The 26,265-nt window shown below is 43.5% G+C and overlaps 2 protein-coding genes across 29 annotated transcripts in view; one reads left to right on the top strand and one right to left on the bottom strand.

The window, feature by feature from the left end:
• ASPH (aspartate beta-hydroxylase) overlaps nt 1-24,278 on the top strand; it is a 232,136-nt gene extending 207,858 nt beyond the window's left edge. For 13 of the 26 annotated variants that reach the window (XM_067017982.1, XM_067017973.1, XM_067017971.1 and 10 more), the window contains one exon: nt 24,071-24,278. In XM_067017982.1, coding sequence (XP_066874083.1) covers nt 24,071-24,263 — 193 coding nt within the window. In that variant the 3' untranslated portion in view covers nt 24,264-24,278. Of the gene's footprint in view, nt 1-4,424; nt 6,827-17,879; nt 18,058-24,070 lie in introns of those variants that run through there. The other 13 variants (XM_067017990.1, XM_059043086.2, XM_059043082.2 and 10 more) reach the window with 3 other exon arrangements.
• The window catches only part of CLVS1 (clavesin 1), a 240,996-nt gene continuing 220,929 nt past the window's right edge, over nt 6,199-26,265 (bottom strand). For 2 of the 3 annotated variants that reach the window (XM_067017992.1, XM_067017991.1), the window contains exon 7: nt 6,419-8,602. In XM_067017992.1, coding sequence (XP_066874093.1) covers nt 8,515-8,602 — 88 coding nt within the window. In that variant the 3' untranslated portion in view covers nt 6,419-8,514. Of the gene's footprint in view, nt 8,603-26,265 lie in introns of all 3 variants that reach the window. The other variant, XM_059043116.2, reaches the window with a different exon arrangement.

Here is a 26,265-nt window from a genome sequence, read left to right as displayed (position 1 = left end):
GGAAATGCTAAGATTAAGCTGAGGTAGCCATCTGGGGACGGGGTGCAGCTCCCCGCCGCCATCCTGCCTTTCTGGACCCTCAGAGGAAGGAAGGCGGCGTGAGTGCCTCCAGGAAGACTTCTTTCCAAGGCTGTTCTGAAAACCTTTTCCCTTGTCATAATTTGAGCATAACTTAAATGTACGTGGTGGAGATTTGCTCTCAAAGCGAGTGGCCTGTAAACTATTTTCTTTGCATTGCAATGAGTGTCTTTGTTTTTCACTCAGAACAGATGTAAGACCTTTGATATCTTTGAGCTGTGTCTCTTTTTGTTCTGGAAAACCTTCATCCTTTCCCAGACAGGTGACACATCTCTTGTTGAACTCAAGTCACTTTAGTCTGCATGTCACTTGGATGGAGTTTTATTGTCCTCTCCAGTTAGGGCTGCACTTTTACTCATTCTAGCTCTCATAAGTGATTGATAGACATCATTTTTTACCTATTCAGAAGGTATCTGCATTTAAGAATCTACAATAAGTAATTGAGTATCTTTACTGTTTTCTGGGAAAGTATCTGAAAGAAAATAGAAAGGCAAGTATAAATCTAATAGAATTTTATGGCCCTGATGGAATCCAGCCCCTTGGAATACCTCCCAGATTTCATGTTTAAAAAATTGTTTAGGGGCTTCCCTGGTGGCGCAGTGGTTGAGGGTCCGCCTGCCGATGCAGGGGACGCGGGTTCGTGCCCCGGTCCGGGAAGATCCCACGTGCCGCGGAGCGGCTGGGCCCGTGAGCCGTGGCCGCTGAGCCTGCGCGTCCGGAGCCTGCGCTCCGCAACGGGAGAGGCCACAACAGTGAGAGACCCGCGTACCACCAAAAAAAAAAAAAAAAAAAAATCGTTCAATCAGTGGTTTACACTAGTCCATATTTGACCCCAAATATCTTCAAAGCCACAACCCAGTGCTAACTTAAGTTCCACCTTTACAGGCACTGGTATGCCATGAATGAACCAGCGCTAAAAGCTTTTCCCAATTTACAAGGAATTTAAATTAATGAATGGAATGCTTAAGATTTTTCTCACATCCAGCATTCCTAAATCTTTGGCTTTCTTATACTTACCGTAATCTAGTGAAAAATGTCATTTTGTGCAAACTTAGAACGTTCAATTTCGTTGTCTTAATTACTTCCAGTACTTTAAGTAGGTTGTAGACTCTCCACCACTCAGCAAACGTTGCGAATCACGTGTCATTGCCGCACCAAGTGTACGTCACAGGTTCTCTTAGGGAGTTTTGGTACTGCACCCCCCGGGAAGTCTTCTGTCTTCTCAAATAGAGGCAGATACTCATAGGGAGTGATGCCAAAGTAATTTTGAATTTTCTGCATGAATTAGACTACTCTAGGTGCTGCATATAAGTGGAATCATACAGTGTTTGTCCTTGCGTGAGTGGCTAATTTCACTTAGCATGATGGCCCCAAGGTTCATCCATGTTGTAGCCTTGTCAGAATTTCCTTCTAAGGCAGAGGAGTGTTCCATCGTATGTACAGACCACATTTGTTTATCCATTCGTCTGTCAGTGGACACTGGCGTTGCTTCCACCTTTTGGCTGCCGTGAACATGGATGTGCTGTGCTTTTCTTGTGCATGTCCTTTCCCCCTTGTCTTCTGCCTGTATTGTAGGCTTGTCACTGACACTGCTTAGTCCCACCGATAACAAGACCGAGGAAAGGACCACCAAAGTGTATAAGCTAGGGATCATTTTGCTTCTTTTTCCTTGTCATTTTTTTTTTCTTTTCTTAACTTTGCTTTTCTTTTCAAATTTGGCTTTGCATGGTAATGAATACATACTCTGTCATTTGCCCCTGAGTCTATATATTTTTGTCCTTCTTTACACTTGGATGGGACTCCGGTAGACCCTGACCCTTCAAAGGAATTGGATCAAAGAGCCAAGCAACTCATTTAATGAGTGCAAGACTTCAGGGTAGGTGGGACCTCCCCTGCGGTCCAGCAGTTAGGGCTGCGCGCTTCTCTTAATGGGGACATGGGCCCCATCCCTGGTCAGGGAGCTAAGGTCCCACAGGCTGTGCAGCACGGCCAAAATATAAAAATAAACAATAAACTCGCAATTGCACAACATTGTGAATCAACTATACTTCACTTAAAACAAAGACAGCAGGGTAGGTGTGTGAGGCAGTGCAGGAGGTGGGGCTGGGGGGAGAATGGGTAACAGGACAGAGGATTGGTTCCCAACTTCAAGGAGCTTTTAACTTGCACATATTTGTTAATTTAAATTATTTGGAAATTTTAGTGTCAGATTCATTAATATGTCTGGGACAAATTTGTCTCCCACTGCACTGCCTTCCGACTCAGGATATTTGGCAATGAATGGAGACTTTTTTTTTGGCTGCGTTGGGTCTTCGTTGCTGTGAGCAGCTTTCTCTATTTGTGGCAAGCGGGGGCTACTCTTCGTTGAGGTGCGCGGGCTTCTCATTGCAGTGTCTTCTCTTGTTGTGGAGCACGGGCTCTGTGCGTGGGCTTCAGTAGTTGTGGCTCACGGTCTCAGTAGTTGTGGCTTGTGGGCTCAGTAGTTGTGGCTTGCAGGCTCTAGAGCACAGGCTCAGTAGTTGTGGCACATGGGCTCAGTAGTTGTGGCACACAGACTTAGTTGCTCTGCGGCATGTGGGATCTTCCCTGACCAGGGCTGGAACCCGTGTCCCCTGCATTGGCAGGTGGATTCCTAACCACTGCGCCACCAGGGAAGCCCAGGAGACATTTTTGATTGTCACAGTTGGTAAGGGCATGCTACTAGTATCTAGCAGAGACCAGAGATGCTGCTAAACATCTCACAGAGCACAGGACAGCCCCCCCCCCAAAAAAAAAACCACAAAGAATTACCTGGCGAAAATGTCAGTATTGCCAAGGTTGAGAAAGCTTGCCGTGTGTAACAACATCTAATTTAATATTGATTAATCACCCGGTAATGAACATAAAAAGACAAATCATTTCCCTAAGGAAAACTTCCTTATGATAATGCAATAACTTGAAATCAAGCTAACGTTTTCCTCCTATAATTTTAATTATTTGCTAATCCAGGAAGTAAGATTTTTTTTTTCCCCCCAAAGGAAAGTTGTATTTATTTATTTATTTTTAAACATCTTTATTGGAGTATAACTGTTTTACAATAGTGTGTTAGTTTTTCCTTTACAACAAAGTGAATCAGTTATACATATACATATGTTCCCATATCTCTTCCCTCTTGCATCACCCTCTCTCCCACCCTCCCTATCCCACCCCTCTAGGTGGTCACAAAGCACCGAGCTGATCTCCCTGTGCCATGCGGCTGCTTCCCACCAGCTATCTAACTTACATTTGGTAGTGTATATATGTCCCTGCCACTCTCCCACTTCATCACAGCCCACCCTTCCCCCTCCCCATATCCTCAAGTCCATGCTCGAGTAAGTCTGTGTTTTATTCCCATCCTACCACTAATCTCCAGGAAGTAAGATTTTAAATACTTGAGAGGAATTTTGATATCTAGAAAAAATTTCCTAGTAAAAATTTCATTTCAGAAACATAACTTAGCATTTACCATATTGACAATTAATACCTATTCGAAAAAGAAGAAAACATTAGCATAAATAATAAACTTTCCTTGGGTTTGAAAGGCATTGTATGATTGCTCCCTAAATTTTACTCTCTCGACTGCCTTATTTAGACTAACACCATATTTAGATCTTAGCTCCTATACAGATATCTTGTGAAGTAGTGCTGTCAGCCCTAAAGGATGTTTTGCAGCATTCATTTAAAATATTCCATGGATAGGGCTTCCCTGGTGGCGCAGTGGTTGGGAGTCTGCCTGCCGATGCGGGGGACACGGGTTCGTGCCCCGGTCCGGGAAGATCCCACGTGCCGCGGAGCGGCTGGGCCCGTGAGCCGTGGCCGCTGAGCCTGTGCGTCCGGAGCCTGTGCTCCGCAACGGGAGAGGCCACGACAGTGAGAGGCCCGCGTACCGCAAACAACAACAACAACAATATTCCATGGATAACCTACTTGCACAGCGTATAACATTAGAAGTAGAAACAATCTGCCCTTGCATAAAATGGAACTTTAACAAATGGAACGGGTTGAAAGGAGAATCCTTTGGAGATGCACAGACACCGTGCCTGTGGGACATCCAAATGCCTGAGACGCAGTCACTGTCTGTACTTCCACACGCATCTCTGAAATGCCAGGGAGGATACCATGGAGCCGTTGACTGGGAGGTCACCTTGGGAATGAGCCACTAGGGCACGCTTTTGAGTGCTCGCCCGACTCAGCAAGCCTTGCCTAGGCTTGTACCAAGGATAAGTTTACCCTTATCACCAGTCTCCTGCCTTTTGCACACCTTCAGTGCTGAGCATGAAAGTTGGTGTTCACGGTAAGAGCCCTGAAACTCTTTCTTACTCACCAAGGAAAGAACGCGTCCTGTGTTTCACTTACCCGGTGCTATTGTCGCAGAGGCTATCGTGAGAGAGCCTTCCCGAGCGCAGACGCGGAGTGACCCTGGGGCATCTGAATTACAGGCTCCCGTGCTTCTCTGTTCCAGGACGTGGCAGGAAGGCACGGTGCTCATCTTTGATGACTCCTTTGAGCATGAGGTGTGGCAGGATGCCACGTCTTTCCGGCTGATCTTCATCGTGGATGTGTGGCACCCCGAGCTGACACCCCATCAGAGACGCAGCCTTCCTGCGATTTAGCATTTCGTGCAGAGGCTGAGGACACGCTGCAGAGAGGCTGCCTTTCTGGTTCAGTCACCTTGGATGTGGGCATGAACGTTCAAACACCACAGCCCTTAATCCCCTTGATTTGCAGCCTGAAAAATGCTAAACCTCCTCCGAGGGTTGGATGACACTACGGAGAATGTGTATATGCCTCGCTGCAGTTCTTTTAGAAAGTACCTGCGGTATTTCACCCGTGACGGCCCCCGCCCGATGCCTGTGTTCCAGGTGAACCCATGATAGCTTCTACCTTGCCGGCCAGAGATAGTTTTTCCACTTAGAATAGGCGGAATCAGTGTAAATGAGAGTATGTGTAGAAACTGTGAACGGATGGCTTTCGTTTGTAATGTTTCTATGCAGTTATATTTTTCTAGGGTAGCAGGATGATTTCGTCATCACACACCACTACTTTTTCGTTGAGTTTAATGACAAGCTGTGTAAACGCTTTAGTTCTGCTTAATCGTAACTTTCCTGGTGAACTCAGACGTCCCCCTTTTAATTATTTTTAGTAAAAGGCACTCACATGAAAAAAAAGATTCTATTTTCCTAATACAAAGGAGAAAGACATAATTATGCCAATGTCTCATGAACCGCACTGCTCCCTACCCATTGAGTCTCTTTGCTTTTTTGTCATCATTGAGAGCTGGTGTCTTAAGTTCTCTCCTCGCTCTGTGAATGGTGGAGATACTGTCAAAATGGTATCTTTCTAAGAGGAACTTTTTACACTGAAGAAGGACTTGGAGTCATTTTGTAATGGTTTATAACAACGACGCATGTAAATTTTGTTAATGTCAAGCACTAGGCATTAGAAAACAAAAAGTAACATTTCTCCAAGTGAACATTTTCTCTTGGGATCAGGTAGATAGGGGGCTGCTAGGACACCTGGCTCCTGGCCTCTTTGCGTCTGTGAAACAGGGCTGGAATCCAGAGTGTTTTCTATTGTGGATCCTTGTGAGTGATGAGGTCATTGAAAGGATTCTCATCAAAATTTTGTAAAATTCTGAAGGATGGCAAAGTGGAAGACCAAGATGCCAGGGTCTCTGTCCTGCATGTAGGATGTAAAAATTGCGTTCCTCTTTGAAATTGTTTGGAAGACTCTGACATCTCCTTGGCTTGAGAAACTTCTGCCGTTTAAGCTTCACTTTGAGATGGCAATTATTATTGATAGTTTAGCTGTAAAATTTCCTACTGCATAGAAAGAACAGTTGCCTACTCGTTCCAAAGATGACCACATCATTAATTTAGTGGAATATTAATGCATTAAATTTTGTGTTTTTAAAATCAGAGCTGACTAGAAATGTTAGCTATAAGAATGTAATGATATTCATGCACTGAATTTTAAGCCAATATGAACCAAAATGCTGGAGAAATGACACATAGGTTACCAGATTTCGTTCACAGGTAGAAAAAACACTTGTGCTTTCTTTTCCATCGAAGGACAAAGAAGGATGCTTTCTTTATCTTATTTAGAAAACATTCTTTAATATTGAAATGAACCCCCTTTGCTTGTCTTTAAGGACTTCAGCTTCCAGTCAAAGAGTTTGTAAAATATTTGTCCTTTTTCCTTCTGTTTTGCCAATGTTGAAAAGTCTCACTAAAATAGATGAAAAAGCATGTGAGGAAAAATATCAAAATTAATTACCGAAATCCAGAAGAAAAAGCAAACTCTTGAAAAATAAAAAAGCATTTGTGTCCTCCAGTATTTATTGAACAGAAGAAATGACTGACAAAGAACAATACAATCGAGTGTTCATGTGGTAACATTCATGTCACTTACTGAATTTGGTTCTTATATGTATATTGTATATACACATAAAGAAATTCAAAGTGTAAGTTGTCACTGTTGGACCATCATCTTAGATTCATTTAATGCAATCATGGAATAGAGTAAAAACTAGCTCTTAACTTAGTAATTATAGTATGGTATTTAAAATCGGGTCACTACAGGAGGATTCTAAATGTTGCCGATTGGAAAGCCAGAACTATTACTGCTGCAGAATGTGGGCAATAATAGCCTCCAGTAGCATTTGAAATGCTGGATCCCGCAACTATTTTATAAGCTCAAGTAATAAAATGGGTTTTCTAATTCGCTTTAATTCTTCATCTTTCTTCCTTATGTTGTGGTATATAAGAAAAGTGTTTCAGTCATTGCATTGGTAGAATCATTTCAGTGGTTTTTTTTTTGTTATTTGAAATGTCTACACAAAATGAATTGGTTTTATTTATACTGTGATGCAATTGGTTGAGAAATATTTTAAATTCTCTTTCAATTTTATTTCAAGGGTGGAATACAAAAATCACTTGTTATTATTTTCTACCAGTAGAAAAAAATTAAAACATTAGATCCATTGAGAAAGAGATGTAATCAATGATTAAGATTAGTATCTATCGAGGGTGATTACGGCCAGTTGAATCACCTCTTTCCTTTGAATTTTTTAGCCAACAAATTAACCCTCCCAAGTACTTAACGTGTAAAATCATATTTTACTGCTCATTATCAACTAAAATGTTTTCTATTTGACCTTGACCACCAAGCGGTCATACTAACGAAGGCCCGTGCCATTCAGATGGCTGGGAGAATAAGAGAGATAGCTAAAAACATACACCTGGTTTGGGGAAACGTGGCACAAGTCAGGATAGCGTATCTTATGATATCTGCTTATTTTTAATCTAATTTCCTTTGAATGGATAGCCGGGGACTCCATTTCTAAGGATAAGAAACAAAGAAATAAAGTGATCTTTGGCATTTCAACCTGCGTTCCTGGTCTTCCCTTATTTTCAGTTCTTTCATATCTCACCATCCTTAAGGGTCTTCCTCCATGATTGACATACCTACCCTCTCAGCAGCAGGCAGGCCCTTTCTCCACACCTTTAACTGGTTGCAAGAGGAGGTGAGGGGACGTGGGGAGCGGTGTGATGCTTTTGTAGCACTTTTCTTTTCTGTAGTGACCCAAGTGAGGCAACTTGAATGGATTCATTAATCACTGACATGTATTTTCAGTGAGACCCCACCCCCACCCTCTGGAGACACACATCCCCTGTGGGAAGTCACATTGCTAAGATGAAACAGTCATCTTTCAATTTGTGTCTTTGTTTACAATTAGCTCATTATAATCAGCTGGTGGCCTGATCAAAGATGTGATATCAAAATCATTTTTGCAGGCTATCAAAAAAAAAAAAAAAAAAAACAACAATAAGCTCTGCAAATAGCCAGACCTACGAGAACGTGCTCTTAGGCTGAACAGTTTGAAATTTGATGCTGGTGATGAGGTCAAAGAAAATATTTCAATATAGGAATGGAAATCACTGGAGACACTACTGTCTTGGGGCTTTGCACTACATTAAACTTGACAGTTGTGTCTGCACAGTTTAATTCTTATGTATCTACTTGGAAATGCACTTCATCTTAAATTGCAGAAACTGGACAGAGTCTCTGCAAAGCCTCAGAAAAATCCTTATCCTAATGAAGCGTGTGCATCAAATTTAGTTTTTCTCTTCTCAACTCACTTAATCCTATAAATATGGGATGGGGGGAATCTTGTTTCCATAACTGCCTTTCTTCATCCTCCAATTCCCTCATTGAAAAAAAAAAGGCCTCTCTCAAGTCTTTGTTCAACTTTGGCTGTTTAGACCAATGGCTGGTGACAGTCATTACTGGGTGGGAGGAGAGGAGGCCCTTGCGTCGAGCCGAACGCGCGCATCGTGGGGTCAGTTGCACATGTGCTCCCTGGTGGCTGGTACCACTGAGGGCTGGCGATGTCCGGAGCACAGGGCAGCTCAGGGTTCAGTCCAGAGCCAGGAGTGGCTGCGTGTTCTCATTCTCTCCCTTGTCCTCGTGTTTCAGGGTCCCAGCTTCTACCACAGACTGAGATCTAATAATAGGGGGAGGAAAAAGATACGATTACAAATAAGTCTTGGTGTCAGCCATTTTGGAATCTTGTAGGGCATTCAGACTTTATGTCCCCCTTATTAACCAAGACACTCAAAGTAGCTATATAACTTCTCCCCCCTTTTGTATCTCCGTTTTCCTTGCTTTTGTGTCTTCTACACCAGATTTTTAGGGAGCGAGGCATCTTGGAATCTCCTTTGCAGGAATCTCTTCTTTTGGTAAAATGAACATGTGTTCTAGCCACAACTCTGCCGCCTTTAGTCTAAACGTTCTATGGATCTTGAGATGTATAAAGTCTCATAAATTTTGTTGGATTTTTAATGTTTCAAAGTATTTTTGAGAGCCTTTGTTTCTCAAGGTCATAGGGAACTATCATGTATGATGGTAAGACCGGGAGTTTTGGAATCAGATGGTAAATGTATTCTTGACCCCTTACTGACTGAGGAGTCTTGGGGGAGTTCTTAGAACCCTGGACCTTTATTGTCTCACGTGTAAAGCAGAGCGGTTACCTACCTTCCAGAGTGGTTGAGAAGTACTAAAACGAATACTATACCTAAAGCACTTGACATGTACTTGTGGTCAGAATTTGTGGGGCACTCTGTTATCACCATTATTGCAATATGGCAGTGATCTTAGTTTCTGGTGTGTCCTTTTATACTAGAGTAATAACAATTTCCTGTGTTCATAGCATGGATTGAAACGGAAATTATTTTCTAGCTTTATAGAGAGAAGATTATAAGAGAGCTACGCACACAGTAGACATTCAATAAACGTTCACATACTAAAAAAAAAAAAAAAGCCATTCAAGACATTAAGACAATGGTCGAATTGGTTTGTTCAAATAAGCAAGATTTACATATATGTGCAGTAAATGGTTAACTCAGTAGGCCTGAGTGGCCGAAGCCGTCCACATTCCAAAAGTCTTCAAGACTGTCCCTTGACTGGTTCTTCTGAACCCTTGGAGTATCCTGGCTGATAAAGTGTCTTTGTATGCCTGAGACTTGGGGCCATGCCTCAGTGGTTTATGCAAACAACGTGATTTATGGCGAATGCCTGTTTTTGTATGCCTGAACTTTGGGTCACACCCTGTCAGTTGGACCTCTTGTTGGGGAAGGTGGAGGAGTTGAAGGTCGAGTGGCTAAGGTCAGTCACACATGCTCCGCATGCCTATGTGATGGACCCCCTGACCCCAATAAAACCCAAAACCCTGGGCATCAAGGCGTGGGTGAGTTTCCCTGGTTGGTGACACTGTGCATGTGTTGTCACACGTCATTGCTGAGGGAATTGAACTCTCTCTGTGTGACTGCACGGGAGGAAAACTGGAAGCTTGCAACTGGTCCGGTGTACCTGAACTCCACCCAGTGCACCTTTTTCCTTTGCTGATTTTCATCTGTATCCTTGTGCTATAAGAAACCTTAACTGTGAGTGTAAGTACATTTCCAGGTCCTGTGAGTCCCTCTAGCAAATTATCAAATCTAAGGATCCCAAACACAGTATATAATAACACTAATATTTGCTGTCTGTGCGTCTGGTATAGTTGTAACGTCTTTGCATGCATTAAGGTACTTCATTTTCATGCTCCTAAGGAGCGATGCTATGATTGCTTCCATCTGGGGAGTGGGAAAAACGAAGGGACAAAAAAAAATCAAGTAACATAGGAAAGGCTGTGCAAATAGACAGTAGAGAACAGGACACGTTTATCACCCTCACAGTGTTCCTGGGTCTACCTAACACTGCAGAGATTTCTAGCTACTCTAAATGTCAATCCCGTCAAACAGTCCAACTTTAGGTACCAAGTCTAACCTTTGAAAATGAAATGGATTCGTTTGCTCCTGGGACAGGGCAGAGAAGCCCCAGGTAGTAGAGTAATTCAGCTCTTTCACACATTGCCTACATATTTCTCTCTTTGCTTTTAACTAAGGCCTGGCGTGTGTGTGTGTGTGTGTGTGCGCACACACACGCATGGGGGTGGTGGGTAATAGATTTATATAAGAAGAGGAAAAGCTGAAAACCCAGAAGGCATTAAAACACTGAAAAACAGAGAAGTAGAACTGCCCACACAGGCCACTCCGTCACCCTGGACAGCTGCCTAACTGCTTTGCCCTTCAGGACCTGGTGAAGATATTCAAGGCAGGTCCTTTATTACTGAACTGTATTCCTCTACTTTCATGCCAGTTGGCTTTGTTTTACAACATGGCAAGAGAATCGCAGCCACAGAGTTAGAAGGGACCTTGGCAACCCACTAGATTATCCCACTAGGACATATTCAGTCAGGGGCCACGCAGCCTCTTGTTGAATATATCTGACTTAAGAAAGCTACTCCTCCATGCTCCTAGAGGAGGAGCTCTGCTAGAAAGTTCTTTCTTACACTGAACTAAAATCTGTCTTTTTGCAATTTCTATATACTGCTTCCGGTTTCGTCTGCTGGAGCCACCAGAGTATGTGTAATCCATCTGGTCCACATAACAGCCCTTTAAGTATTTCTCTAGTGCTCTCCAGCCCTCTCTCTGGCCGCACTAAAACTAACCGAATTCCTCTTGAGCCAAGGTTTCTAAAATTACCACTCTCCTGCATCTCTTCATCAACTGGTTGCCCTCAGGATGTCACCTCAAAATGGAAGGAAATTATTGCTTCCTTTTTTCTTCTTCTTCTTTTTTTTTGTATGCTTCTACTGAAGCATAGAAAATGCACCTAGAATTGCCTTAACCTTTCTGGCACTCACGTAATAAAGCCGAGGGAAATCTTAGCTATATTTACACATGCTGCTGTTAAGTCGTTTCTCCCCCATCTTGAAAGTGCGTGGTTGAGCATTTCATCTTTTTAAATTTGGCTCATATTACCACTGTATCTCTATCCTTCTGGATCTAGAAATTTGTTATCCATCCAAATTATTGTCTGTGACTTTCACGAGGATTGGATTTGTTTCCAAACTTTCCCTTCCCCTATTTTGGGAGCCACTATGGGGAAAAAAAAAATCAACGAATTCTCAAATATTGAACTTTCAATCAACAGTCATTTATTTCTACTCACTCATGGTAAGAAATGCTCGTGAATGTCTTCTGCTATATGCCAGGGACTGTGAGAAAATGTTCAGAAGCCCTTATTCTTTAGTGGAAATATTGCTTCAGTTACCCAGGCGTAAAGGCCCAGATAGGTATGGGATTACTGTGGTAGGCACCCTGAGAACAGGGCATTGGGGGAGGGGAGGCATTAGCTCTAGAAGGAAAGGAAGGAAGGAAAAAGCTATCATTCACACAGTGACATCATGCACAGCCCTTATTTGGGTGACTCTTCCCTCCACTTGGCATCAAATTTGGATCTAGTTAGGATTCTTTAATACCCATACTGACAGCAGGGACACACAATGCTAGTTTTGTTATCTCCGCCAATAAACTGTTTGTCTTGGGTGAGTGGTGAGTAACAGTTGAACAGTTCTGAGGCACTGAGCACGAGGGACCAAACATAACCCTTCTCCCTGATGAGAAGGAGACCATAGCCTCTTTACTTCCAGCACGACATAATTCCATCTACCTGGTCACACAGTGAACATTCGACCTAAGGAACACACTCATTGTGAAGTGTTTGAAATTCACTGGGACACCAGAAAGCATGTGTTGCTGTTTTCAAAATCTAGTATAAATAAAGCAAAGAGAAACACCTTTCTTAAATCTTGCCCTCAGTCCCTTTAGCTGAGTCACAGTACTCTCTGGGAAGGCCAATCCACTGCCCACTGATAGAAATGTCTCCACCATTTGTAAACAGAGAGCTCAGGAATTGGGCATTAACTGGCGGAGCCACTTGCCTTGCGACTTTGTTGCCCAGATCCCGCTCAGCGGTGATCCCTCCATTTGGTGGCTTTGCCTTCTCCCAAGAAGATGAACGCTTCCGCTAAAATAAACATTTCAGACTTTTCTCTTGGGTCCTCTTTCCAACACTGAGAGCCAGCTTAACCCCAAGGGCAAGCAGGGGAGTTATTTGAGCTACCTCGGCCATCATTATCTCCGTGGTATAGCAGGCTACCCTAACAAAGGCTTCATACTTGCCTTGATAGCCACGTTTTGTTTTCCTGCTATTATTTCTCCTCTCTCTCTCTCTCTCTCCCTCCCCCCCCACCCCATTCCCTCTACCTTTCTTCTTTCTACCTTCCCCTTTTTCTCTCCAAAATTTGGAACTTTCTCCACTGCATGTCATCAAACATCTATAGCCATGGTTTAATTTTTACTGATTCCAAAGGCAATGAAATTCCAAAAAGAACAAGATAAAGACGGAAAATGTTTACCATGAGCTAGTCCATTCTGCACAGACTTACAGTTGAACTAAGAGTTCTGTTCTCAGTCAGAGGTTTATTTGCAGAACGTCATTTAGCTACCTTATCTCAACAGCTATCACCACATACTCTTCCTACTCATGAGCTGCCATGGCCTGGCTTGGGCTTTGTGGACCCCAAATAAGGGCACAGGCACTCCGCCCTTCAACCCCAGACCTTCACCTAGAGTCACTGAAGGCCAGGGCTGTAAGAAGCCTCAGAGGCGATTTAGTCAAACGCTCATTCAAGTCAGGTCCTCCCCATGTCTTTTCCAGGGACCAACCTCGCCACTTCATCAGGAAGTACTCCATACTTCTGGTTTTATTTCTTAAAGTTAGTGATGGGCTTGGTTTCATGGAATAGTGCAGAACTGCCTAATATCTTAGTGAACCTGTATAAGAACTTCTAAACAGAAAGAGTGGGGGGTATTTTAAAGATATTTTAAAAGATGCCTCTAAGTAATTCTGTTTAACCTCTATTTCTCCCTGTAAGTTCAATTATCAAGGCAGTCAGTCCCCTCAGGAGCTCCTGCCTGGGCTTGAGTGATGGCTCCACTGGCTGGCTTTGTGATCTTGGGCAAATTCGACCCCCTCATGTGTAAAATGGAAACAGGAGCGCGCCCGCAACATGGGACATGGGGGTGATGAGAATTAGATGAATTAAGCAAGTAAGGTGTCTAGCCCAGTGTCGGCTTGGTGTTATGTGCTCCTACATTTTTAGCTCTTGTTATTCTTCCCCATTTGCCGATAAGAAAGTTAAGGCCTGGAATATTTAGTTCATTTACACACTGAGTCACAAAGCGTGAATTCAACTCCACGTTCCCATAGCCTCATGATTAAACGTACAAGAGAAAATTGCGTGTCCTGCTTGATGTGTCAGGTAACCTGACACTAAATGCAGCCTAAGATTTGAGAATGGATGCAGACTAATATTTTAAAATTTCAAAATAAGTGATGCAACTATTCCACATGAAAGCTAACCTTATTATTTTACTTTATATCCTATAATTTTCAGAAGTAACACAGCAGTTCCCATCTGATTAACAATTATTTATGTAGCTTTCAGCACATCTATCTGTAGTTGTTTTCCACTATGTAAAGCAGCAATATGGGGTTTCCTTCTACTGTAACGCCTCTGATACTGCACTCGATAAGGAGTCTTAAGTTATAGTTGTAAGACATGTATTCTTCTGTCCAGCTCCCAAACTCTTCAGTATTAGAATCATGCTTTCAGGCAACACGAAACAATTAATATTTACTGAACTAGTAAATAAATCACGAATCATAAATCAACAAAGCACTTTAACGAAAGGTAAACCTAAGTATTTTTCATGTCAGCAAAGCTTTTCCCTATCAAAGTAAAGAAATAAAAAATCAACCTCCCTCTACTTTGACAATATAGTTAAACACAACTTACTGAAATATAAAGAAACCGATCCAAGAAAAAGAAATATTCTGTTGCTTTTTAAGTGAACTATTTGTAGAGGGAGCCAAACAGTGAATTCAGGCCTTGCCCACGGGTACTGTAACTCAGATTTCAATGTATAACGTATTTCTATTTAACCACGATGGGTACAGATCTTATAGCAAGGAGGAAAGAGCCAAGAGAAAATGCATGCACCTTCAGAAAGGGTGAAATTGGGCTCACATGTACATAGGACTAGAGCAGCTCTGTCCACCGCAGAGCCCTAACCCCATGTGGCCACTGAGGACGTGAAACTGGGCCGGTCTGAGTTGAGATGGACTCTGAAGATGATGTACACATGGGATTTCCAAGACAGTGTGGAAAAAAAAAGAATGTAAAATATCTCACTAATACTTTTAGAATTATATTGAAATGATAACTTTGTATACATTGGGTTAAAACATATTAAAATTGATTTCCCTTGTTTCTCTTTACTTTTGTAACGTGGCTGCAAGACAACTTAACATTCCATGGATGGCTCACATTGTCTTTCCACTGGACAGCAATGTTATTTAAGACCTCATTCCCTCCGTCACACTTGTAGCCGAGCCAGAGTAATATACTAATCCTCATTTAGAAATTCGGTCATCCCAAAGGACCACAGCAACAACATTATGATCTGTCACTGCCAGCCGTCACTGTGCTGAGTTACTTTCCACGTGTTAGCTCATTTCATCCTCACTTTGACACACACAAAGCCCCAGGTGACAGGAGAGCTGCTTCCTGAGTGCCCCTGTCGTTGCTTGAATTCTAAACAGAAACTTCATCAGCCTAGATTCCATTAATTTGTTATCCTTTAGATGAGGGTGAACACACACCAATATTTTATCTCTAAATGAATAAATACTATGAAAAGACTTTAGGAGGAAATTTAACCTACTTGAAAGTGAAAGAGATAAGTTCTTTCTGAACATATAGCAAAATGAATATTAACTTTGTGGGGCCACTACAGATGTTTTTCGCTGTTCACGGTAAGGGTCCTTGGAGAGCTAAGCTGATGGAAGAGGACGAGGCTGGGAGTTCAATGCCTCTCCTCATCACCCCTGTCACTGACTTGCTGTCACTAACTAGGGCTCTACGGGGCACCTCACTTGGCTTCTGTGATCCCACATTTTTCAGCTGTAAAATGATCTCAGACAAAGTGCTATTTTATTTCCTTTTTTTTTTTTAAAGGAATAACTGTTTGTTTGGGGGTTTTAAATATTTATTTATTTATTTGGGTGCGTTGGGTCTTCGTTTCTGTGCGAGGGCTTTCTCCAGTTGCGGCGAGCGGGGGCCACTCTTCGTCGCGGTTTGCGGGCCTCTCACAATCGCAGCCTCTCTTGTTGCAGAGCACAGGCTCCGGACGCGCAGGCGCAGCGGCCACGGCTCACGGGCCCAGCCGCTCCGCGGCACGTGGGATCTTCCCGGACCGGGGCTCGAACCCGCGTCCCCCGTATCGGCAGGCGGACTCTCAACGACTGCACCACCAGGGAAGCCCGCAAAGTGCTATTTTTAACCCCAAGATTTCATGAAGTCTACGAGACTGGGTTAAATCACCCGTTAGTTCTTGAAAATAATTAGACGTCATTTTTCAAAGTTCTACAATTCAGACTTTAAGCTAATGTGCTCAGATAGTCTAGGTTCCTCTCTATTTCAGCATTTGTCTTTACCTCCTTCTAGAAAAGCATAGCAATACTAAAAATGACAAAATTTTGCCAGACCCGGAAAGCTTTTCCTGAAGTTTGTGTATGACCAACACATTTAGATTTCATGAGTCAAAAAGATTTACCTTTTAAAAATATTTTTATTTCCGTAAGCTTCTAAATATTGAATTCAGAGCTGCCAGGTGCTACTTAATAACTATTTTCCTGTGTCATTGTAAAGCGTTTTAGTTTCTTTAAAGAAACTTCCTGCTACTTGTCCACCGGTCACAGTTTCCTGCTGCAGAGTAGCTCCCATCTGATCTGGAGCCACCGAGGGTTTTCCAGTGGGCAGAAAAATTCCAGTTGGCACTCAGCAAATCTTGCTTGTCACATCTGAAGTCAGTTTCAGAATGTTTTGGAAAGGAAGATTTCAACACACACTTTAATTGGATATTTTTAGAATTAGCACCTACAGGAGAGTTTCCCATCCCCAAGGCTGGTTATTATAATTATTGTCATCATCTCATCATGGCCATCAACAAGAACAACCACACCATTTATTGAGTACTTATTTCATGCCAGGTTCTGCGCTAATTATTTAGCCTGCATTTTCTTTATTTAAACCTCACAGTAATTTTCTGAGGTGAGTATTGGTTTGTTTTTGAAATATAGTTGATTTACAATGTTGTGTTAGTTTTAGGTGTACAGCACAGTGATTCAGTATATATATATTCATTTTCAGATTCTTGGCCCTTATAGGTTACTACAAAATACTGAGCATAGCTTCCTGTGCTCTACAGTAGGTCCTTGTTGGTTGTCTATTTTATATATAGTAGTGTGTATATGTCAATCCCAGCCTCCTAATTTATCCCAACCCCCGGTCCTTTCCCCTTTGGTAACCATAAGTTTGTTTTCTATGTCTGTGAGTCTGTTTCTGTTTTGTAAATAAATCCATTTGTATCATATTTTACATTCCACATATAAGTGATACAATATGATATTTGTCTGTCTCTGTCTGACTTACTGCACTTAGTATGATAATCTCTAGGTCTGTTCATGTTGCTGCAAATTACGTTATTTCATTCTTTTTCATGGCTGAGTAGTATTCCATTGTGTATCTATGTGCCACATCTTCTTTTATCCATTCATCTGTTGATGGACATTTAGGTTGCTTCAGGTCTTAGCTATTGTAAATAGTGCTTCTTTGAACATTGGGGTGCATGTATCTTTTCAAATTAGAGTTTTCTCCAGATATATGCACGAAAGTGGGACTGCTGGATCATATGGTAGTTTTATTTTTAGTTTTTTAAGGAACCTCCATACTGTTTATGGTATGGCCATAGTGGCTGCACCAACTTACATTCCCACCAACAGTGTAGGAAGGTTCCCTTTTCTCCACTGAGGTGAGTATTGTTAATTCTGTTTTGCAGGTCAGGAAACTGAGCCTTGGAAAAGTTAATTAATTTGCTCAAGTTTCCACAGTTAGTTGTGGAGCTAGAATCTGAACCCAAATATGACCCTATAACCCACATTCTTAAACACTATGCTATACTGTACAAGAAATACCTACAACTTGGTAAGAAACCAAAGGATATTAACATATATCCAGAACTGTTAATATTCAAGTTCTCAGAGAAGCATTTCTTCTGTTGGCATCGATGAAGCCAGTGGTTAACAAAATCATCTATTATGTATTAAAACTTTACTTTAGGCCCAGTGATGAAATCAGAAAAGAAAATAGCAGAACTTCATTCAGGAAAAAAAAAAAGTGTTCTAATAATTACGTGTTGTACAATCATATCTTCATCTACAATGACCAGCAAAGAATTAATAACACTTCAAGATCCTTTCTTTTAAATGTACAGCATTCACCCAAACACCTGGGAACAGCTCTACAGAACTGGAATCGGCCAACAAGGAGAGTCGATTAGGATGGAGAAAGGGAGCAGATATGATTATCTGAGAACAGAGCTCAGCTGCCAGAAGACGAATCGGGCCAGGAACTTGGAGATGAGGAGGAAGGAATGAAAGGAAAGACCAAGAAAAGCCGTGGTGGAAACTGGCAGCTGCAATTGGATGTTCTGCTTAATTTATTTGCAAACCGCTTTATTGCTCTTTATGAAACAATGCATTCCTGTCATATTAACTCACAGTTTTTCACCGGTACAATGAGGACAGGATATTACCACATTCTCTAGAGGGCTATGAGAGATAAAAGATACAATAAAGTTCTTGGAGCTCTTTCAAGGAGAAATTATTTCAATTGGAAAGACATCATTTTACCAACACTTCTCTGAATATGATCTCTGAGTTTGAACAGCTGATAGTCTTTCTGATAACAGAGGCAGCCCTTGCCTGCCCTCTTGAAGAAAACCAAAGAAAAGAATGCAAATTTAGAAAATAGATATAGAGAAGAGGATTATTTAATTATAAAAATATTCTTCATTTTACCGAGCAATTTCCCAAAGCATTCCTTTAAGCAGAGTCGCCCTAGTGCACCTGAGAATGAGTGTTCAAGGTCATAGTTAGCGTGTGTTGTGTTCAAACCCTTCAGAGGAACCCCAGGCAGCAGAGTGAGGTCTGCAGATGGTCTTAGGGCCGGTCTGTAGCTGAACCAGATGACCGTCCTTGCCATGAGCTCACATTCTGTGTGTGTGCAGGTTTCCAGATTTCTGAGAAACAGAATGCATTGCTATAGGTACTCCGATGTGGATTCAGGCGTCCTGAGTGGTCAGAGGATGGTTCAAATAATACATTTTCAACATGCAGATATTTCTGGAGAGTTTTTTTATACTACCAATCATATCTTAAAATAGCAACACAGCAAACAGCTACAGGTGCTGGCACCACCTGCTCTGAATGCACTCATCTTTCATTAGAATTAGACGGGCACAGAGAGCCGCCAGGCACTTTCAGAGCATCCCTAAGTTTTCCTAATTATTCTTCTCCCTGTGACATGGATGGTGCAGAGCCTCCGTGGAGTTCCTTTGCTAGAACTAGAATGTGGTGTTCTGAAGCAGGTAGAGAAATGCCAGAAGCTGCCACCAGCCGAGACCATGAGTTTGAAAAGGATGGCTAGGGTTCTCCATAAAAACTACCTGCTGTAAGTCTGTTTTGGAGTCAGATGACTTAAAGGGATCTAAACGACAGGACGTTGATGGATCTTATACTTTGTACTACATTAGGCTGAATACCAATTTTCTTCCTGAGTAGCTGTAGCTTCGCCACTCAGAATGGGGTTTGGGGACAGCACAGTACATGACAGTGTGACAGAGTAAGTTGCTTTTCAACTGTGTCTTAAAGACAGGGTACAATCCGGGCTGGCGGGAACAGGGAACAGACATCCAAGACAGCTGCAGTGCTTTGCGCAAAGGCAAATGCCCCGAAAAGGTGCTCTGTAAGCCCCCATGGAAGAAAGGAAAGAGAGGGAAGAAAGGAGGGAGGGAGGAAGAAATACACAAAAGTGTGAGAACAGATGTGATAAAGGAGCCAGAGCATTGGGCTTGGAATGAAGAGAAGTGAATTTACAATATTTTGCCACCTACCAGCCCTGTGATCTGGGCTAAATCATTTCACCTCCGTGGGCTTCAGCTATCTGATCTATAGCATGGGGATAATCATCTGTCTATTTTTATTCATTTTAATCTATTAAAATTCTCTATTTTTAAACATATCTATCTTTAAAAAACTCTCCAAACCTGAAAGCCTCAATTTTTCAACAACCCTTGGAATAAGTCCAGGAACATCTGTGTCCATCCTGGCGTGTGGGGAAATGTTCCAGTCTGGGGCCTTGCCATGTAAAGTGTGGTCCCAGACTAGCAGCACCCCTACCACCTGGGAGCTGATGAGAAATGCAGATTCTCAGGCCCGCCCCAGACCCACTGAATCGGAATCTGCATTTTAACAAGATCCCGGTGCTTTGGACGCACATTACAATTTTCAGAGCATTGCTGTGGAGCTGTCACTACCTGGCTAAATGATTGTGGGGCAGTAAGAAACCTTCCCATCCCAGGTTTGCCTAAAAGGAAATCTGCTTTCATCCACCTCAAGAAGAGCTGCAAGGATTTGTCAGGTGTGGTTCATTCAAGCCAAATTCCTGCTTCTGTTCACTCATTGATGCAATATCTTAAAGAGTCAGAAGAGCTCATGAAATGCCACATTTATTACAAGGGAAGAGCTCTCGGTTTAGGAAAATCTGCCTTCAAATCTGGAAAATATTTCAAGGGGCAGGAAAACTTTTTGGAAATGCAATGTTGAGCAACGCTGCTTTCCCGCTTCACATTTTGTCCGTGTTCATGTCACACAGTAAATTTTTTCAAAAGTTTTGAGCATGTCGGTGCTCTGTGACCACCTAGAGGGGTGGGATAGGGACGGTGGGAGGGAGACGCAAGAGGGAGGAGATATGGGGATGTGCGTATACGTCTAGCTGATTCACTTTGTTATAAAGCGGAAACTAACACACCATTGTAAAGCAATTACACTTCAACAAAGGTGTTAAAAAGAAAAGTTTTGAGCATGTACTATATGCTAAATAAGGAAGGGACGACATCTCTGCCTTCAAGGTATTCACGTGAAAGAGATACAGATGAATATAAAAGCGCCTGGCACTCTGGCAGCTCTGTAGACTCTCATTCCAGAGAGTTGCCCAGACGCAGTGTCCCAGCTCACACACAGGTTGGAACCCCCCTTGGAAAGTCAGGATTGTGCTGTCTCAAAGCTGGGCATCAGTGTAAGTGCTGGACCACAGGACTGATCCAGTCAGAGAAGCCTTGTTCACGTGACTGGTGGGGCTGACACCGACAGTGAACGTGGAAGATGGAAGCAAACGAGAAGCTTCTGGAAAGTGAGAAGTGCTGGGAAGCGAACGAATCAGGGCCCCGTGACAGAGAGGGCCTGGGGAAAGGGGGTCTTGTTGCTTTAGTGAGGATGCTCCTCCACCAAGATGAACGACTACCGTGATTCCATTTGGATCACTGTTTTATACTTTGGTTCCAACGAAACTTTTCAAAATAGCACAAAAGTCAGATTTTATAGTAATGCATCCAGATCTGTGTTCAGTGGGTAGAACCCACAAGACTGGGGAGAAGGTTTTGGATACGGTTAGTGTGAGGGCTTGGGTGGCATCTGGTGAGAGTAGTCACGGAGGCAGCTGCTCATATGGTTCTAAAGCTCAGAGGAGAATTCTAGAATGAACACAAGTTAGGGGCTCCCAGGCATAAAGGGATGCAAGCCACGGGAATGGAGGAGAGCTCCAGAGTGCACATCAGAAGGAGACGAACCAGAAGTGGTTTCCTTGAAGCCAAGAGGGTAGAGTGAGAGCTTCAGGAAGGATGGGACAGTCTGCTCTACTGACCTTCTCCCCACTCAGCTCCTCCTCCAAGTTCCCTATCTTGGGAAGCAGAAATGTTCTCCAGCAAGTTACCCAAAAGCCAGAGACCTCCAGTCATCCCTGAACTCTCTTCCCTCTGTTCCCCGTAATGACTTTATCATCAGGTCACGTTCATTCTACCCACTAAATATCGCCGAGTCCGCCTTCTCTCTGCGTCCACTCACACAGCCCCGGTCCAACTACCGCCATCTCTTGCCTGTACTATTGCGGGAGCCCCAGACAGTCTCCGTGCATGTACCATCCCTCACTCCAATTCATACTTCTCACAGAAGGCTGCGTGAGCCTTTTCATAAACTCATATATTCATGTCACTCCCCTGCTTAAAACCTTTCCATGACTCTCCTTTGCTCTTGGGATAAAGGTCAACATCCTTCTCAAGACCGATGTGGTCTTGCATGACCCCCACACACCCTCTTCTCGTCTTACTTTCTGCTCTCCAACCTCTCTGGGCTTTTCTGTTCTTGTTTTCGTTTTAATTCTGTATTTCATTGAATCTGAGATGTCATCAGTTGTTAGACAGGCCCTGATTTCAGAGATTTTTAATTTAAAAAAATACATCTTATAATTGGTAACACACGGTCGTGCCAGGAAGCACCCTCTTCCTTCCAAATGCTGGGTGTGGGCTCTCCCAATTCCACGCTTCTCCTTTCACCCGGGAAGCTTTTTTCCCAACCCTCAAGTCTCAGTTGATGCGTGACTTCCTCAGGGAAGCCCTTTCTGACCAGCACCCCTCCCAGACCGGATTAGGAGCCTCAGGATGCACCTCATGGTACATTGTCATTGTCAAAGCACTTGTCCTGGCGAGAAGAAACCAGCTGTTCGTACAGTGATGTGTTTAAAGTCTGTCTCGCTTCACAGACTGTGGACTCAGAGATCCGGAGCGGGGTCTGCCCTTCCAGCCGCTTTCTCCTCAGCAGCTAACACTTCACTTCATTTCATCCTCACAGCACAATAATAAGGCAGATCTAATGGTTTCTTCCCTTTGGAGAGAGGAAACCAAGATCACAGAGAGATAGCTACTCAGGTCACATGGCTCCTAATTTGAACTCACAGAATCTGATGTAGATCCTGGTCTCTTAATGACTCTATCTTGTACTACGTCTTGGTGTCTAGTAGGTCCTCAATACATATTTGCTGAATGAATAAATGAACAAAATTTTCAAAAAGATAAGTATTATAAAAGTTAATTGTTAATGAAAATTCAGAAACTAGGAGAAATAATCAGACTAAGGAGTTAGTTATAGATACCCTTAGAGACAATTTCAAGTTCTGATCAAACACTGATTACAGATAAGACGATGATACTGTCTTATTCCATTATGCGTGGTTGACTATTAACCTCATCACTCTGCAAAGTCCTCTGTTCCTAACAGCATTTACTGTCATACAATTCCTGCCTTCCTTCTTTCCTATTTCCCTTCTCCTTTCTTCTCCCTGCCTGTCTCCTTGCCCTCTTTCTTCCTTCTTCAGAAAGTGTGCATCGAGCATCTATTATATCCTAGGGTATTTGTGAGGCACGGGGTACATGTTGGTGAATAAAACAGCACAGCCCCTGCCCTGAGAGGGTATATAATCTATAGAAGGGAGATTGAATACATAAGCCAACAGATGTGTGATTATAGGATTGTGATCCCTATGAAGAAGAAAACAGGGACTTCCCTGGTGGTCCGGTGGCTAAGACTCTGCGCTCCCAATGCAGGGGGCCTGGGTTCGATCCCTGGTCAGGGAACTAGATCCCACGTGCCGCAACTAAGAGCCCACGTGCCACAACTAAAGATCCCACATGCCACAACTAAGAGCCCACAGGCCACAACTAAAGATCCCACATGCCGCAACTAAGACCTGGCGCGGCCAAATAAATAAATATTTTTTAAAAATTTAAAAATGAAAACAGTGCTCCGTGACAGAGAAGAGCAGGGTGGGAAGGGAGGGGTCTTTGGGACGGGGAGGGTGAAGAACTCCCTCCAGGGCTGTGGATGGAGAAGCCAGCCCTGATGAACGAGTGGGCCACGAGCCCGGGGAGAACATCTCGGAGCAGGGAGGCCCTGGAGAAGGAAGAAGCCTGGCCGTGGAGGCGGTGGACAGAAGCCAATGTGGCAGGGGCCTGTGATAGAGGGGGGGCAGCCTCTGTCCAATGCAGGGAACCCGTGGGAAGTCTGTAGAGGATGTTGGGGAAAGGGGTGGCATCATTACGATTTTTAAAGGTTACACTTAAGATTCCATGGATCATAAGTTAGATTAGAGGAACAGAGAGGAAGGAATAACACTAATAAACACTAATAACTAAAAAACACTAATAACACTAATAAAGACCAATAAGGACATAACTGCTATCCAAGCCCAAGACCCAGGCTCACACCAGGACGGGTTGGTGAGTGGAAAGTCAGGGCTCATATGAAGACTAGACCTTCTTGGCAGACAGAGGGGAAGAGAGGCAGGGGGTCTGTGTCGCTAATTCCCCCCGCCTTGACTTTGCCTTCCGTGTCCAGCACGCAGTGTGCACGAGCGTTTCTGGGTGCGGGGCTCCAAGGGTACAAAATTCCTGCCCTCTGCGCACATTACGGCAAAGAAGATGGAAACGGCCAATGTAAGTCTGACTTCTAACCAGGAATTCAAGGCATCTCCCTTCAAGCCAGCACACCTAACCACTGCCTGCTTCTCTCTTAGGGAGTTGGGAATTTCCATCCTTAGTGAGAAACTTCCACTGGGAAAGAAGTCGAAACTCGAAAAAACTGGAAATCCTTACGAACCATGCTGGAGAAGGAAAGCTACTGCTTGTCACCCTGTTCCTCTGCAGGAACAGGACGTCCTGGGTACTGTCTCCCCCTGCTGCCATCTGACTCCTGACAGCGACCCCTGAGGTTATATCCACTTTAGAGTTGAGGAAGCCAACGCTCCACGTGGTTAAGTCAAGACTGCACGTGTGCCTAACACCACGTAACTAGAAACATCAGTGGAAGCAAGTGACCAGAACCCACATCCAGTCCCATAAGGGGAGACTGGGGGAAAACAAAAGGCGAGTGAGAAGAAGAGAACAGCACACACTGCCTCAAAGTTTCAAAGCTGAAGCAAGCGGCTAGGATTAGGACGCGCTGACACGTGCTGGAGCCCCTGAGGCCCGTCTCGAAGACCCGTGGAGCAGAGGAAAGCCGGGCCAGCGGGGCTGATCACCGTCATCTCAGGGACACAGGCAGCTGCGTCCCCAGTGGGGCCCTGAAGGAGTTTCCTTTGAGATGCTGAAAGCTCAACAGCGCTCATTTATGGCCTTGACATGAAAACTCGAACACTGCCGTTTGGATAATTTAAGCCCCAAATAAGATCTACAGCAGGTTTGCCTAAGCCTGAAAAGGAGCTGAAATTCTCTACGCAAGCAGCGCATTGTTTTTATGAATGACACTTCAGAGAGACTTTTATCACGTATCACATCAAGTATTTGTTTTCACCCCTACGATCACTGGAACTTCTACGAGAGACCCACTGCTAGCTAGATGGTGGGTACACACAGCACCAGCGTTATTGGAATCAGGCAAAATGTTTGTCTACCGACAGCAATATGTTCGCAGAAATAAGCTTTCTTTGCTTTTCTTGCCTAGACTACATCTCCCTTTCCAAGTAATTGCATCTGGCTATGAGTCTTCGGCAAACAGGAGTCTTTTTCGGAACAGACACTGTGAGTAGCCAAACACTTTGCACTTGAAGCTACACCCAGTCACACCCACGTCTGTTCATTTTCCTCTAATTCAACCCTACTTCCTGGCTTCGCCAAGAGCTTAGAACTCTTTATCTCATAATCTGTCATGTCGTTCATTAAAAAAGAGGAGAACGTGGCATCCCCCCCACCATATTTTATCTGGCCTCATTCATGTTCTTATGGTCTGAGTTCATCGTAGATATTTTTCCATTCTAATTTCCATTCTAATGCATGCTCTATAGGATGCATTTGCAAGGAGATGCACCACCACCCCCATTTCTGCCCCAGCAAAGAAAGTTGTATAAAAGCAGGACATCCATCTCAGCCGGATGCACAAGTAATGATGAGACCAGGCAGCTATTTTTCTCGGTTCTTTAAGATATGTTAACCATTTCCTGTCAGCACCCGCGCGACACTTCAGTATCCAGTAACCGACAAAAAACACCAGGCATGTGTGGCGTACCCATGAGGTCTTTGCTTCTAGAAGTGAGGATGTCTCAGGCATTAGCTGCCTGAAGAGGAGTGACACCCCAAAAGTATGAAGTTCAATCCTGTTTGAGCTATAAACCAGGCACAAGACAACTCACAGGGCAGCAGGGACTGTAGGGCATTCATTAAGAAATGACGCGTTATGTAATTTTACTGAACGTCACCTCCATACGGAACTCCTGTTCCCGGGCCACACAGTAAAATGGGCCCTTTGTTGCCCCGACTGCTTAGAAGACAAGGGTCCTCCTGTTTCCACATTGCCACCCCTCATTCTCTTCGTATAGGCTGTGTTTCACGATGATGTATTACTTCTGCCGGGAATGAGTGCTTATCCAGCAAACGCGTACATTCACCCTATAAAACGAGGAGTACGTGCTGAAAGGTCACCAAGCTCGTGGACAATTCTATTGACAGCTGAAAACAGTTAAAACGACGTTTTGTTTTTTGAATCGCCCAGGCAGGACCCAAAGGGGAGCAACATGGCCCAAAATTTCCTTCTGGCTCAGAAATCTGAACTCGATCCAAGCGTGCCCTCACCCTCTCCGCACTCCCTCTGAAAAAGCTCACAATGTCTTTTGACATCGTCCTACTTCTTCCGTGTGGGACCTAGGAGAGGACTTTAGGGAAAGGAGGGCCGAAGGCATTTTGTCAAAGGGGTCAAAAGCAGTCCTTCCGCTGTGTA

This window comes from Kogia breviceps, chromosome 17 (assembly GCF_026419965.1).
Source record: "Kogia breviceps isolate mKogBre1 chromosome 17, mKogBre1 haplotype 1, whole genome shotgun sequence".
In the NCBI taxonomy this organism is placed as follows: Eukaryota; Metazoa; Chordata; class Mammalia; order Artiodactyla; family Physeteridae; genus Kogia; species Kogia breviceps.
This window is presented reverse-complemented; position numbering and strand designations above follow the sequence as displayed.